The sequence below is a fragment of the Bombus huntii genome, chromosome 6 (assembly GCF_024542735.1).
Source record: "Bombus huntii isolate Logan2020A chromosome 6, iyBomHunt1.1, whole genome shotgun sequence".
NCBI classification, from domain to species: Eukaryota; Metazoa; Arthropoda; class Insecta; order Hymenoptera; family Apidae; genus Bombus; species Bombus huntii.
In genome coordinates this window covers 18,306,637-18,322,826 of record NC_066243.1, presented here as the reverse complement: position 1 = coordinate 18,322,826, position 16,190 = coordinate 18,306,637, and the positions used below count along the sequence as shown (strand labels likewise).

The 16,190-nt window shown below is 41.2% G+C and overlaps 1 protein-coding gene across 17 annotated transcripts in view; it reads left to right on the top strand.

Moving 5' to 3' along the window:
• Positions 1–16,190, top strand: part of LOC126866694 (cuticlin-4) — a 63,560-nt gene that overhangs the window by 14,398 nt on the left and 32,972 nt on the right. For 8 of the 17 annotated variants that reach the window (XM_050620567.1, XM_050620574.1, XM_050620572.1 and 5 more), the window contains one exon: positions 11,073–11,190. The exons of 2 other annotated variants lie outside the window; for them this stretch is intronic. In XM_050620567.1, coding sequence (XP_050476524.1) covers positions 11,120–11,190 — 71 coding nt within the window. In that variant the 5' untranslated portion in view covers positions 11,073–11,119. 7 more of the 17 variants (XM_050620579.1, XM_050620577.1, XM_050620575.1 and 4 more) reach the window with 4 other exon arrangements.

Here is a 16,190-nt window from a genome sequence, read left to right as displayed (position 1 = left end):
GTGTATACGAACCGTGCACGGCACGCGTTATTTACGTTTTGAAAAATTCTAAGATGCTCCTTCGACGGCTAAAACTCGTACTGCTGTTTCAAGTTTTACTATCTTTCCATCTGTCTATATTTCCTAGGAAACGAGAAAGCTGCAGATCCCGTGCAAACGTCCTAAAGATGGCAACGATAATCGCGTTACCGAGAGTATAGAAACCACGTTAAATAGGATAATCGAAAGTTAAATAGGATTAAATAGGATTAAATAGGATTTATGCCACACAGGATACAAGAACGGAGAACTGGAATTTTTTCATCGACTCTACTACTTTCGTTTGTTGCTCCTTTTACGTTTGCGCTCGACTTTCTCCATTCGTTAGACGTTTTGCCACGGTATCGTGTCCAAATTACTTTTTACGGTCCTTGAAACGCGACCGTGTTCTTTTTCAGCACGCTTCTTCCATTCCTCCTTCTTACGGTCCTTCGTTCTCAGCTATGCATCGAAATTCATTTTCGTATCTTGTTCGGCACGAGAGCCCGCCGATTGCCATGTTCTGATTACTCGAGGAATCAGAGCGTCCTCCTCGCCGGCCGCAGTAGATTAAATTTTTAGCGAGTCACTACCATCACCGGGCTATTGCGATTCATCGCAACGTTCCTGCAATTAGCCACCGGTGAATGGATTCGCGGCATTCTTAAGAATTTAGCGGCGGGAAAAACAGCGGCTTGGTAACGTCTTCGAAGATGGTCTTGCGTGGAGAACCGGCCGAGCAGAAATCTCATGAAAATTCGATATTCACGCAGCAACGTCCGCTACGGTACCATCCGTTCGCCACGTATCGCGAAACACCGAGCGTAACTCGTCAACGAGAATTTGTCGAACTTGCGTTTGCAAAAGTTGCATCGATATAGAAAATTATAATCGCGATAAATACGACAGTTACGCGTTGTCCCTCGTACTACTAACGGTTGATGTTTCTACTTGTCGACGATCCTGCCTTTCGGCCGATTCGGATTATCGAATTCCACTGAAATTACGCGACTATCGTGATTATAAAAAGCAATTTCAAGAATTTGCTTGTTGTTGTTTGACAGTAGTCGCTGAAAGGACTATTTTATATACCGTGAAGTGGAACGCGTAATCGCTATAGTGCAACTACCAGTTTCTTATAGTTTTAATTTATTTTTGTTGTACGTATACGGCGTATACAGAAAGTATTTGAATACTATTAATACGCGTTATAAGTATTATATACGAAACTTTCTGAAATTTCATTACCACCGTAACGAGATGAAACCGATTGTATCGAGCTAATTTGAAATCGACGCGAACACGCATACCTATAGAAATTATTCTACAAACTATTCACTACGAACATGTGCCTAATATAAAATTAGTACGGAGCAGAAATAACAATTGTAAAGCTAATATCCTAATGGTAAATGATCGAGTGGTTAAATTTTTCGGTGATTTTTGCAAAATGTACGCCCGCGATAATTATCTCGCGATATTCACGTGCGTTGCATATTTTTAGATTCGATGAAATTTCAAAATGTTTCGCGTGGTATATTCGTGACGAGTTTCTACGCGTAAGCGTTGAAACACTTTCGTGAGCCACTCTAGACTACAGAATCCTCGATTAATCGTTTGCTCGCTAATTTCGACGAAATCACCTATTTTTGGATCAGCAGTGCGCGTACACTTGGATTTTGAAACGGGATCGCCGAGTTACGAACGATTGGAATCCCAACGGGTTCGAACGCTTCTCTCGACAATTTCGAAAAGGTGGAAAGATATTCACGAAGCAGGCATCGACAGCGGTCTCGGCGTAATCGCTGCCGCGTCGCTCTCCGATCGTGCATAAACTTTCGCGCATAAATAAAATTACATCTGTCGGCGGACGATCGAGCCGTGGTGCGTCGCGTAGTCTACAAACGGGTCTAACGACCGGTGAGTTTACGCCGCGTGAGTCACTGATCGTATCCTGTTTACGTATCTTGCAGCGCGTCGATCGATTCCGGATGCGGCCTCGCGAAAGCAGCCGAGAAGTCGATACTATTTTGCTTGATGCGGCCGCGACGTAACTCGAATTCCACACGGAGAAAAGCGCGCCTCTATTGTTGGTCAATGTGCGACCGCTTGGTAGCGATGTGCTCGAGTATGCAGCAAGTAGGTTCGAACATTGACCGATTACGTTCGAACCGGCGATAAGCGTATCTCGAAAAAGAAGGAAGCGGTGTCTTCACATCAGAATCGTTTAGAATCACGTTAGAATCGTTTTTAAGCTATCGCTTAGTCGGCTACTAGTGAAATCGACACTGTCTTACGATACAGGAAGGGATACAAATTGCCCCGATATCAAATAGTTTAACAACCGATACTATCTTAACGATCGTCGTTCGATGAAGTTGCATCGTGCGAAAGAGAACGCCGCTACCAACTATTCTATATATAACTGTTCTTCCCCTAAAGACAGGAAATTTCGATTTTTCTTTTCATTCGATTGAAATTTTACCTCGGTTTCGTCTTTTCTTCCGACTTTAAATTTCGAATAGTAATAAACTACTTGTCGCAATTAGATATTAAACGATAATCTTTATGGGCTTTCGAAAGATCGATGAAACGAAGTAACAAATCCTTTCGACTCTTTCTTTTCCGCTACTTTCTAAACATTATTATTTTCTTTGATCGTTCGAGAAGCAACTCTAACCTTTCAAGCATTCTCTTAGATGAAAAGCGCAGAAACCTTTTCTATTTCTGTAACCGTTAAACACCGTAAAATGATAAAACGACGTACGATCGTATGAATTATAGCTGGCTTTTGGCAAAGATCGATAACCGTTCCCGTAACGTGCGTCGATGTGCCTCTCGTTTAAAGATACGGAACGTAAATTGGTCGTAAATTGTTAAAAATAGGATCGAAAATGTGGAGAAGGTCGTGTTTTATCTGGAATTTGAAATTTGAATTTACGACGAAAGGGCTTTTTACTTTATATTCTCGTATTTCTGGTAAAAATAATAGTTGCATCGATATTTAGGAGAGTTGGCTGACGTGAAAGTTATTAGGGCTTAAATATTATAACGGAGAATAACGCTTTACGGTGAAATAGAATATCTTCGCTTAACATTCACTCGTGGCGGTCGACACGCGTTACCGGCACGGCGTCACGGAAAAGAAGAACGAGGTTTCGCAGAAACGGAACGCACGAACCGCTTAAAACAATAGACCATCCATCGCATACCTCGAACGCGTCGATTGACCGCGTATTTTAAACATGCGTCCGACAATAGTAACGGTGGAAGAATGTTAATTGCAATGATACTTGCGGTGGATGCACGTAATATCGTTTTCGAGACTAGTAATAAACGGTAACAGATGGAAAAGAGGAAGCACGTTCGGCTCCGCTGATACCAAATCTTAGATAGCTTATATTTCGACTTATAACTATACTATATATGTGTTAAACTAACTTGATCGACGTTCGTTTCAATTCGTTTGTCATTTTTCATTCAATTTTAACGTTCCTCGAACGTTGTACGAGATATTGAACCATTTCGTCAAATTCGTACGACGAATAAACACTTGTCTGTTCAATTTGAAATCCCCTCGATTTTAATTCTTCTTTGTCTCATTAAACATTCGCCAATGTTCTTTCTTTCGATAACGGGTGTTTTCTTCCGAAAAAGGGTAACTTTACTTTTCTCTTTGTCGCACTCTTCGCTCTCGTCCGCTCTCCGTCTCGTTTCTTTTCACTGGCGAAGCAAAGCGAGTTGAAAGTTGTAGCTTGAAATCCACTTTTTCGGATAATTTACGATATTTAGGAAGTCGGAAGGAGATTGGCAAATTTATCGAGAAACAAACACCGTTGTACTTTGTTCGAATATCAAAGGAACGAAATGCGAGGAGATGTAACGATAATTACCGATGATTACCATCGTCGTCAGTTTCGCTATGCTTCGTATGGCAATATCGCAAACGGATATCGTCGATAACGCGACGAGAGAGAATAGCGACAAAGAGATCGAAGAGGCGTAGAAAACGCGTAAAACGGTTATAAGAAAGTCTCGAGTCTTCAACCACCGGAGAAACGTTTCAAACGGGCGTGAATAATAATTAGCCAACGGTGTCCGGTCTACCTCCTTAGGAGCTTCGAGCGAATAAATAATTAAACGTTAACGTAAAACTCGGCGACCGTGGCATTTTTATATCCGTTATTTAAAAGCGGACGTCGAGAAAGAAGCCGGATAACGTTTCGTTCTTACGGTTGAAAGTATGCTTATAGGTACATGTAGTTTTAGAATTAGTCTCGTTGCGAAATAAAAGTGAAAATCCATATTTTCTCACCTTCGTCCCTTTTTACCGCAGCACTTTGTACGCGTTCGTCGTTTAAATATCGCGTGGATAGTTGTATCGTTTATATTACGATACGATAGTTTAGTAACACAGCAGTACGCTGCTGTTGGTAAATGTGCGGACACTTTGCTCGATTTGTACCGGAAACACGCGAATATTACTAAAATACATGGAATCAATGGGAAACTGACAGTGAAAAGCAATATCCGATGCCTTCTCGTGGAGTCGGCCCATTTGCTAACTCGAAGTCGACGCTTTTAAAAGGACAAATTTTCCATACGGGACGATAAAGACAAGAGTAACGGTAACGCGACAAATATTTTCTAAAATTTTCTGTCAACTATGCCATTCGGTTTATTATACCGTCTCTCTGCGATAAACGAATTTATTTTGAACTCGTCGCATCGGCACTCGCCTACCATATAAACTTTTAAACGCTTAAATTACTCGATTAAAACTTTATCAACGGCCAGTTGAAATTCAAAACATACCATTTATCCAAGATTCTGTTTCATCTGTTTAATCTGTTTCATGTATTATTTGACGGGCGAACGTTACAAGCATTTCTAGCTGTCGTAAAGCAATTTTTTCAATAGGAAAGATTTCTTATTGATATTCAGGTCAAATCGTACGATAGAGTTTCGAGATCGGACAAGTTCGGTCGGACAAGTACATTTTTGTTTATCTTTTCGCGTTTTTCAAGGTGTTTCCAAGGTGGAAATGAAGCGTCGTTGGAGTTTACCGTGAAAGGCGAGTTTGGTATGAAAAGCGAGTTATCGAGCTCCGTCTCGTATCACGTCCTTATTCTATTTGCGCCGAGAATCTCGTCGATTCCGGATGCATAGGATGCAGCCGGTGAAAGTGAGTTCAGGGGCGTAGCCTTGTGACGAGAGACGAAGGAACGGCGACGTTCGAGAGGACGAACGAGTCGAGGGACACGAAAGGAAAGCATGCGACCGAGTCTCCGCTAGTATATTCGTATATACCTTTATTTCAACGCATTTCTAGATACCTACAGATTTATTTAGCGACCTGAAAAGCTTTTCTAAAAGTAACTAATTTTTCTTTCGCGTGTAACGCATATTATTAATAAATTATTTGTATATTACGCGTGGACGGGGTCTGATAAAAGATAAATTCTTCGCTTGCGTGCATCTAATAATTATAATTTGGTATTTTACGTTCGAACGAAACCGTACGTACGTTCCTTTAAAAATGAATAAAATTACATCTTTCGTTGAAAATATAGAAAGTGAAATACAAGGTTGTATAAATACAGATTAAAATAAAATAAATAAATATTTGGTAAGAATAAGGTTTTCTCGCACAAACGCGAGTATCGTGGCGGGCCGAAGAGATAAAGAGAGATTTTAATCGGAACGAATTGCCGAAAGAAATCGTCGCGTGACAACAATATCGGTTTTCGATAAAAGTTACATGTTGGTCTGTGCTGACGTTCCAGAGATATCGTAGTTACGGTATGCAAATACTTTAATGGAATACGTCATCTGCGACTAATCGATATACATACATATATTAAAAGCTATTACGTATATGAAATACGTAACATCGATACGCCTGAAAATTCATTTTCATTCGTGCATTTCTATTTCTATTTCAGTTTCTTCCATTTTAGTTAAATTTTGAATTATGTCGTCGTAGCAACGAATTTATATCTGCTTGCATTCTACAACACAGTCTCGAACACCTTTTATTTGTAATGCGGTAAAAGATTACAGCTTGAAACAACGAATTATCTCATCTGATTTATTATTTTCACTTTGCGAATACCACGGAGGAAGTAACTTTTTTTATTTCGGTTATTTTATTTCAGCCAAGTGGCTTCCACTTGACCGAGACAATTGTTACAATGGTAGCACGCAGGCGCTCAAAGTTGTTCTTGCTTCGAACATTTTGTCAGAAAGACGTCTATTATATATTATATATTATATATTATATATTATATATTATATATTGTGGCAAAATCATAGGAGCAGATTGTCGCGATAGCGTGTTACATTCGATAGAATACTTTGTTCGTATTTGAATAGTTGGAGACGCTTACTCGGAATGATCTCGAAATGATCTCGGAATGATCTTCACGAACAAACAAGATAATATGTTATTCGAGCGATCAGTTTTCAAATATATTATTCGAATAACGTCGACGCGAGATAAACCATTGATTGCTGTTCGATGGATTAATCGTATACGTAGTTGGCTGTTCTATAATACGTAAGCGGGCAAGCATATCGGTATAGTTAGAGGAATACCGGCGAGATCGAAAACAGCGTGGAACGTTCACGTTCGAAGAACGAAGAGACGCAAAAGAAGGACAAGAAGACCGAAATAGACGACGGTGATGCAAAGGAGAAATGGCATAGGGAGAGTGAGAGTAACTTGTCCCATTGAATCGATATTAATCTCCCTCCGTATTAGGTAGCGGAACTAACGGCATTGGTATGCAAGACAGTGTGGCCAACAAAAGTGAAAAACGAGAGTAAGCGAACCCCGGTTGCCGCTGTATCGTCGAGAACGATTTCAAAATTGCAGCAGCACGAGAAAGCAAGTAGCCGGAGGTCCGCCAGTGACTCATTGTCACGGGATTCGTTAACTCGCCAGGTGGGAGGCTGGTTGGAACAGAAAATTCACGCGTAGGTGGTGAAAGTGAGTGGTTCGGTGACTTAACGAGATCGTTTTCGCCCGATGCCCGATGCCAGATGCCTGATGCGTCGGTCGCCAGAACGTGGAGAATAGGAGCGATTTTTGAATGTCCGCTATCTTTTACAGTGAATATTTATTAGATTCGGACGCGTGAAAAAGATATTTTGATTGATTTTATTACTGACAGACGCGTTAGAAAACGAATTATTGGGCAAGTTAAAAGTTTTGCGAATTACGTATTTTCGTACCGGTTTCCGGGCCCCTCTCGATCGCGGGCGGTCATCGCGGAGGTTTTAGTCGGTTGGAATCCGGCACTACCGCGTCGCTTTTCCCCAGAAGCGGCCTGGTGTCCGCTCCTGGAGATTTCCTCCACGTTAATAAAAAAAAAAAAAAGTTACGTATTTTCGTGGAATCAAGTACGAGTACAATAGAACAATACGATTTTTACATCTCCACTTGGTACACTTCGTGCTCGAACTTTAACTTTTCGATCGTTAAAATATTCGAGTTACAAGTACGCGCTGTGTGATCTATTTCGCCAGCTGCGTGGCAATTTTATCGAGCAAACTTGAGCGCGTTTTGAACGCAATTGTGAAAGAAAGCATTCTTATTCCCGTAGAAAGTGCATTCTTCTTCTTCTTCTTCCTCTTCTTCTTCTTCTTCGACAGACCGGTGATCGGCTAAACGGCGGAGCTATTTTTTTTCTTCGTCGCGCAATGACGGTGATAAACGATCCTGCTCTCGCCCGGAGAAATCTTCGATCTATCATTCGCCTCCTTTTCTTTGATTTCCTATTCTTCGATGTTCGCGACGCTCGTATTGGAAAAGGTCGATCCTTGGTGCTTTTGCGAGTTACAGTCATAACGTATAGCATTATGACGAGACGTAAAGTGAAACGCGCGATCCTTATCTTCCTTCCGATGATACACGCTGTTACTACAACGGTGATGGAGAATATAGTTTCATGGTCGAAAGTGTAACGACTTTCAATTTTACGTGGTAATTGGCGAGCAAGTTACAATAGGCGAGAATTTATGAAATATTATACTAATAAGTAGCGATGGGCTTAAAGTATAGCGACTGCAAAACGTATTCCAAACTTGCAAACGTTTCCAACTGGGTTCACCGATAAGTTTCTTTACTTTTCCCTAGTACGTAATATACCTATGTTTCGAAGAATATTATAATTTACACGAAGGAAAATTAAGGAAGACGGATGTGTGTATATATATATAGATAGATAGATAGATAGATGATAGATTAATTCTTTTATTGATAATTTACTTTTTTTTTTTTTTTTTTAGAAGAAGAAACAGTACTTTAACGGTAGAAATAATGGAACTTTACGAGTATCTTATCAGAGATTAATCAAAAATCGCTCCTCTTAGGTATCGTTCATAGATAGTTGGAAGAGAAAACAGGTTAAAATAAACGTCCAAGTAGTTGGAAATCGCAGGATGATGCACGATGAATTTTAATACAACGTGGTTGGAAAGAGCGAAACTCGCGTTAAATCGAAGGATACGAATCTTTTAAAAATACATAACTGGTAAATGTAAGAAGCTTCGCGACGAACTAATAGCATAATGTTACGACGATCGATGTAGTACAAAGATGTTTCAAAGATGTAGTACATGTAAAATTACATAAAAAGGAAATTGGTGTTTTTTATATAAAAGTGTTAATTAATAAAATAAAAGTATTGGTAAAATCGGTAATTTCCTTCCAAATATTGGAACTCTACGAAGCGAAGCTCGAACGTTGGATTTGATTCGGACTTGTAATTTCATGTTGAAGTTGGTCCCATCGCTACCAATAAGTAGTATAAGTTCTATATCGAGACTGAAAACAATCGAAATATCAGACAATGGAAGAAAGCGTTTCAGCAAGCGTGATAAAAATTTATTAGCTATCGAGGCATTCGTGATCACGCGTGTGATTTGTTTAGCAATCGGCTAATTGTTCCAGCGTCTTTCTCTGTTTCCTATACGATGACGCAGGTTTGTGTGTGTTACGCGTGAATTACGAATATCGTTACACAAAGGTAGCGGATTTCGCGGCCTCTCGTTCGTAGAACAAACGAAACGGGTTCCCTGATCCATCGCGTGCGATACTTTAGCTAGATTTGCACGTTGCTTTATCGGGCCGCGATTCACGCACGACGAACTGTTAAATGTCGCGTTAAACGCTTTATTTTATATCTTTCCGTGGTTGATGTTTTGAAACCCGCTTCGATTGAAACGACTACTTGATCCTTTGCAACGAGTGCGAAGAGTAGAGATAACGATCAATTTGTATTCTTTAAATACACTTTCGCGACTCTACGATAACGTCGACCGTGTTTTTTCCATATCGCTTAATTTTCTATAAATCTACGATCTTTGGTAGTTTTCACGCGATCAGAAATGTTCAATACGAGATTTATCATTATTTATTTATGTTGGTTGATTCGACATAAAACTCGCGATATTTGGCACGTCAGACGACGAATTTGTTCTGTTAGTTTCTTTATTTTCTCGATCGTTCTCAAATTGCACGATGTTGTGTGTGTGTGTGCGCGCGTGTGTGTAGAAAATGATCGCGAACACAGAAAACGTCAAACTACTTTCTACCGTTCGCGATGCCCGGATACCGTTAAACGCTAATACCGATATAACGAAAATCGAGGGGCCCCTTTCGAAAGTTCTTTCAGTCGAAAATGAACATCGGTAAAGAAAGTTAAGACACGCCATTCCAAATATATCTGTTTACTTTGGCAACTTGTTAGGTTGTTTGTTGTCACCTTTAATTTCGAAGTAATAAAATAACAATCGGAATGTGGTTATTATCGTTTATCGATACAATTTTTATTTACGATTCTGTAAATTAATCAGACTGGCAAAAGTAAGCAAGTGGCTGGGTATTTTTAAGCCACAACGTATAAATTTGTCGAGGACGTAGTAGTCGAAGTAGAACGATGATAAATATGCGGAAAATTCTTTCTCCCTTAAAATAGTCACAACTCGAGTTCGCTAACCATGCATCAAAGCTTTGTGTTTCGATAATTTATGCGTACATTTGCGACATCTCCTCGTAATTTGTACGTCAGTTTGCGAACGAATCGTCGAATTTATTGGCACGCTAAACGTGTTAAAAGCGCAGCTTCTTCAGGCGCTATTCGAGGAATACGGCGCCGCTGGCGCTGATACGTCCAGGTTAAAACCGTTCTTTCAGCGATTAGCATATAGGCACACTGACACACTAAGGTCGCGTATCTACGTGCTTTCCTTTTTCTTTTTCCTTCTTTTTCTTTTTTTTGCTTTTTTCTTACGATACTTTTGGTACCAGACAACGTCCGAAGTAAAGAATTTTGGAGCACGCAGCGCGACGAGCAGTTTGGCAGAGTGGAATGACAAACAGGTGACCGATCGTGAGCGAGCGGTTGGATTTCCGATAAAACTACATTGGCTCGTGAAAATATTTGAACGTTTAGCATAGGAAACCTTTCGAGAATTATTGCGTTTACATCGTCGTTCTTTTGTTCGATCGTCGTATCCTTATTATCCTTTTAATATGTTAGATGACGCTAAAAACGGATCGTCGTCTTAAAATTCTATTAAATTATTAAAAATTCGTTTAAGTTAAACGTATTCACGTTGTTTATCGTCTACCTTAAATATATCCGTTTGTTTGTGTCGAGACGCCGTTTCCTTTTTTCAAAGAAGAAGTATCCTTATTATCCGCTCGAACGATTTCCGCGAGTTGATCATCTTTTCCATTCTTATGCTACAGTTAGGCGTTTCTATCTACCGATCGACTATTTTGCGAATAATTTGTTATAATTATTATAATTTCTAACAAATATTTACAAATATTTACGATACGGTTATATTTTTTTCTCTACTTTCGAATTTCCGTAGTCGACCGGCATCGGTGCTGAGCAATTTATACGCTACTCTATAGTTTATATATATATATATACTAAAGAATATGTACACGTATGTATATCCGTTGACAGGTAATAATAATAACCTTAACGCCGATAGTCGGTATTTCCGAATAATATAAATTTCTATTGTAATTACAGGGACATTTTGGTAGAATTCGGTCACCGAAGGTGCTCAAGTTTGAAGTATGCTCTTAAGAACGTACGCCGGAGATATGTGTACAGTGGTAATGGAATATTATGGAGATGATTTAAACGGGTAAGAGAGCAAGTTCGAGAAAGGTTCGTCAATTGCGACGAACGGGTACGACTTTCACTCCATTCGAACGAGCAGTGCGCGCCACGTTGTATTATTTATTAAGGCAAAAAGTTTTGTGCTTAATGATATTTTTCGCAGATATAAATGAATTTGTAACGTACTCGATGTTTAACGGGACGACGAGTTTGCTCGCGTTATTGCTTCGAATTGATCCGTAATCGAGAATGCAAATTAATTTCTCACTTTGATCACAGGTGAGAGCACGTTGTATACGCGAAATAGTTATTTGAAGAACAAGGACAATAAGAAATTATAACGGAAAACTGATATATAAATGCAGCGATAAACGTAGCCATGTACAGAAAGTATATTCTGTTAGCCTCGCTTCGTCCTTTTCATCCGGCAAACGGTGCATTACTTACGACGTACGTTACAAAGAGACTAAAAATTCCGCAACGGATAATGAAATTCAGACGGCCAAAGACAAAAGGGACGCGTTCGCCACCTCGATAAATCTACCCTACATCTCGTATAGTGGCCCCGTCGGTGCAACGGTAAGTCTTAAAAGGATTCGATCGTCGTTGTCCAATAAAGATTTATCAGCGAATTATGACTTTATTCTCTCTCTCTCTCTCTCTCTTTTCCCCGACACTTTTATATCGCTCTTTGACAAATTTTTCATCCTTTCTTTTTATCGATTTTCACCGGACACATACTTTAGTTATCGTCGCGGGCTTCGAGTATCAAGAATCGAGAATCCATGGAACGAACGAGCGTTTCCTTTTCTTCTCTTGCTCGTTTTAACAAAGAATCAAATAAATTTAAACGTTTCCACGCGGTAACGAAGACGACGTCATACGTGACGAGGTGACGTCAGGGTGAACGGGAAGAAGGAAAAGCGATTCGGTGACCCAAAATTGACAAAGATATCGGCACGGTGCCCGTAGTTTGGTGGAGGCGCACGCCCACGAACCATTGTCTTCGTAATGGCGCGACGCGACGTCCGATCGTGCACGATCGAACCAGCGATCGAGTAATCGAGCACATCCAGGTGTGCCCCCGTTGCGCGTCGTCTTACATCGCGGCGAACTCTCTATCCTACGCGAGCGTTCCGGGGATCGTGGATTCCCAGTGAAGATCGCGAGGACGCGCAATTAACTAGTCGATAAACCAGGCGCGCATTTTTCCCTTTGCGAGCGTGCATCGTAATTAGCGGACGGTCGGTCAGTCTCGGTCGCTACGCGCCAGGAGAAAGTTGGCTCAAGGTGAACCGTGAGAATGAAATAACGTGGCGCTCGTAGCGTTTCTGGTAGCGGGCTGACTATTCCACTCTTTTCTTTCTTCTTTTCTTGTCGTTTCCCGAATCCTTGACGGGAAGATGGGGCCGTTGCAATTAGCCAAATTACGATTCGAACGTAACCGAGTTTACGATACGCTCGACTATCGAGAACGCTTTACGCTAACGTGCCGAGTCTAAAACAGGAACTTGACCGTGAAAGTGAGCGTGGCGAACTATCCTTATTAACAAAAACTGTTTGACCGGTTGCCGAAGGCACTATCGATGGTAGCAGATTTTACATATATTAGAAGAAATATACGGCGTGTCAACGGCATACGATAGTACCTAATCTAAATGACTGTCTGTTTGTCCGTACGTTGATTAGTTACAGTAGCCGATTACGTACAGCGCTATCTTGAAATTATTTCGAACGAACGCCTTACGTAATTAAACGTCGGTGACAGTTTTACCGGATAATTGCGTCTTATATCGAATAAAATTCTCGTTTTCCAAGTCTATGACCGTTTCTCAACACGATTTTCTTGACATCCGTGTTATTGATTACGACGTTGGCGTACTACTTTTCTCGACGTTTCCTTAAAGCGATACATGACTCCCTATGTAGGTTAATCCGTTTTTGCATAACATTGTCGTTAACTTCTTAAATTCTCGTTAGATCGTCATTGATTTCTAACTATTAGCGATTACTCGCGATAGCCTGCGCATAATCTACGTAAAAGGATCTGCGAATTCGTGGCAGCGACGAATAGCACAGTGCGGTGATAAGCGCGACGAAATTATTATAAAGGCTGATGTATGATGTTTCGTAAAAAAATTCTATCATCATTTAATTGGTAATTACCAGAGACATAATTTCTAATTATAAAGTACAATGTATCTGTTTATGGCGTGTAAAAAGTTGTTCGATCGAGTTATTAAAATATTTGATTTTTAACAGGAAAAAGTGGAACGACAATTTGAGCTTACGCGTGAGTTCGACGTTGGGAGTAGCAACTTACAAACGCGAATCAACCTACGGATCGGAAACGACTTCGGCGATAGGTATCCTGAGCTTTTTAGGGTGCGACGAGGACGAGCTCCTCCTCCCTCGATGCGGTTTCGGCGGTGGAAAGTATGCCAGAATTAAATCTTGCGTTCGACTTGATACGAAATGAACGATCGACGGTGCCGTTTGGAAATCGACTGCGAATTGTCGGTCGGAACGCTGCTCGAATTCCTACAATTCGGTGGTTCGAAGTGAGAAATCGGTCAAACGCACGGTTTGATTCGATCGGATTCGATCGGATTCCGTCGGATTGTTTCACGTACGAGGCACGCGGTGTCTTGGAAATTTCGAGTCCTCCCTCGAAATACCCGATATACCGAGTCGTTTCTAAACGCTCTGTTCATCAGGATATGCGCTATTAACCGAACGAATCGGACATCGAAGGCGAATTTCTCTTATTCTCGCCCGTGACCGCTCGTTGTTCGAGAGAAATTTTCTGCCCACAAACTTTGCGAGCAAAGTAAAAGAAAATCCGAAACGGGTGCTTTCTAAGAAAGTAAATGTTCGTACGTAGATGTTTGTCGCAACAGCTCGACTTCGAGTTTTGTTTCCTCGTCTTTCGGCGATCTGGCGCGATCGTGGCGAACAAGGCATTGCGTAGACACGTAGAGTTTCTACGATATGCGCGCAAGATGAAGTTTGAATTTATACGAGATTTAACGAGTTTTTGTATATGGTGTAATTGGCGCACAGTCCGTTTCCCCGCGCGTTTTTCCTTCCTCGTTCGAGCCAAACGACGAGAATGCACTTAACAGGTAGATAAAATGACTCACTCGTATCTGAAATAGCGTTATTTGTCCCCTGCATTATCTCCTTCGATATTTTTTTAACTTGGCTATGTTCAGTGCCATCAAGCGAGTTTAAACTCGCATAGTCGTAAAAATATACCGATCGGTGAAAAAAAAAAAAAAAAGAAGAAAACGGAAGAAAGCGAAATAAACGAAATAAACGAATTACGGATTGTCCGTTGGCAGTTGTCGACACTCGTTTCGCACGAAGCGCGACCATCGAGACCGTGTTTCCTTCTTCTCGACAGGTTGAACGCGTCAAAAAATCGACCTGTGGATTCTGCGCGCCGCTATATCCCTCGTACAACGTCGTAGATCGCCGTTGACCCGACGTCCAAGAAGGACGAGAAAAGGCAATCGTCAAGTATCGTTTTCTCCGTGCACCGCGTCAGTAGCTTTTCCGTCGGGGTTGCGTACGCGTACAGTGGCTCACGAAACGAGCACTTTAAGAAAATTGTAAAAACTTGTTCTCGCAAGAGAATTCTACGATTTACAGCTCGTAAGTTCGTTCGCGTTACGCTACTCGATAACACGTTCTGTTACACGATCTCAATTTTTTGTATCACGCGTTAACTTTTCAAATTCTATTTGATTGCGCGCCGTGATATTCGTCGTATGTGCAATTCTCCAAGCAAATTACATCGCGTCAAAAATGGGCAAATATCCGGGCAAATATTCGCGCATGCTTTGGAGCAGTAGCGTGGACGCGAGGACGACGAGGCAAGATCCGCGTGAAAGCTGAATGCGAGACTCTCGTGAATGGCTGCTGACGTCAACGCTGGTGGAAAAATTGCGCAATTTCACCGTTCCAGCCGGCGCGAAATTCGTTCGCTTGGCTTTCTTGGGGAATCGGAACCGCGACGGAGGCGGGACCCGGAGGAAGAAAAAACGCCGCGCCGGAGAGTCCGGGGAAATTAACGGGGTCGGTGTTCGGAATGCGCGTTAATTAGGATCTAATTTGCGCTCGCGATCCACAAATCGCGTTGTAATTTCCCCGGAGAAGACGCGCCTACTTACGCGGGAATAATATCTCGAAATTTATCGTTTGCTTTCCGATACGCTTGCGCTATTGTTGCCGTCGTAACTTTCGGCGTTATTTGTCGGTTAAACGTTTTTCGAATATTTCTTGAATACGCGACGCACGGTAAACGCGCCGCGTTATCGTACAAAAGTATCGGACATTTGCTTATTCTTCGCAGAATCTCACTTATCTCGATTACGAAATTACGGATCAAAGTATCCGCATCGAGTTCGTTCTTTACATGTTCGTTCGGTGCATGTAGCTGCGTTTATTTGACGTTTAAACGTTTATAGAACGACCGAAAATGTGCAGAATATACGCGATATGGAAGAATATAGGCGCGCACTAACGCTATCAACGGATTGCGATAATTATTGGCATGGTCGTAGTAAATAATATCGATATCCTCGCTATGAAACACTCGCCAGGCTCATCTCCTACGGAAGCAATCTTCCAAGTATCGTATCTAGGTCGATCCGATAATCCGGATTTCGATTTAGAGTAGGTCTGTACGCATGAAACGCGTTAGAATATTAAATGTCGATTTAGGAACGACGCGCATGATGATGTCTCTTACGTAAATGGGTTACACGAATGTTTCCGCGTAGCTCCGCTTCTATCATAAACGCGTACTAGCACTTTCCCCTCTAACGACGTCTGCTTGTATCCTTTGACACTCGGCGTGATTCTTTAATACGCGTTATCTTTATTCGCTTTATCGCGCGTTTAAAGAAATTTACAATTTACAATTTCTAGCTCGTTCCCTCGTATAATACCCGTGTTTTTTCAAAGAGGACGTAGGGGAAATTTCTATAGACAATTTTATATATTTTCTCAGCTAAACTT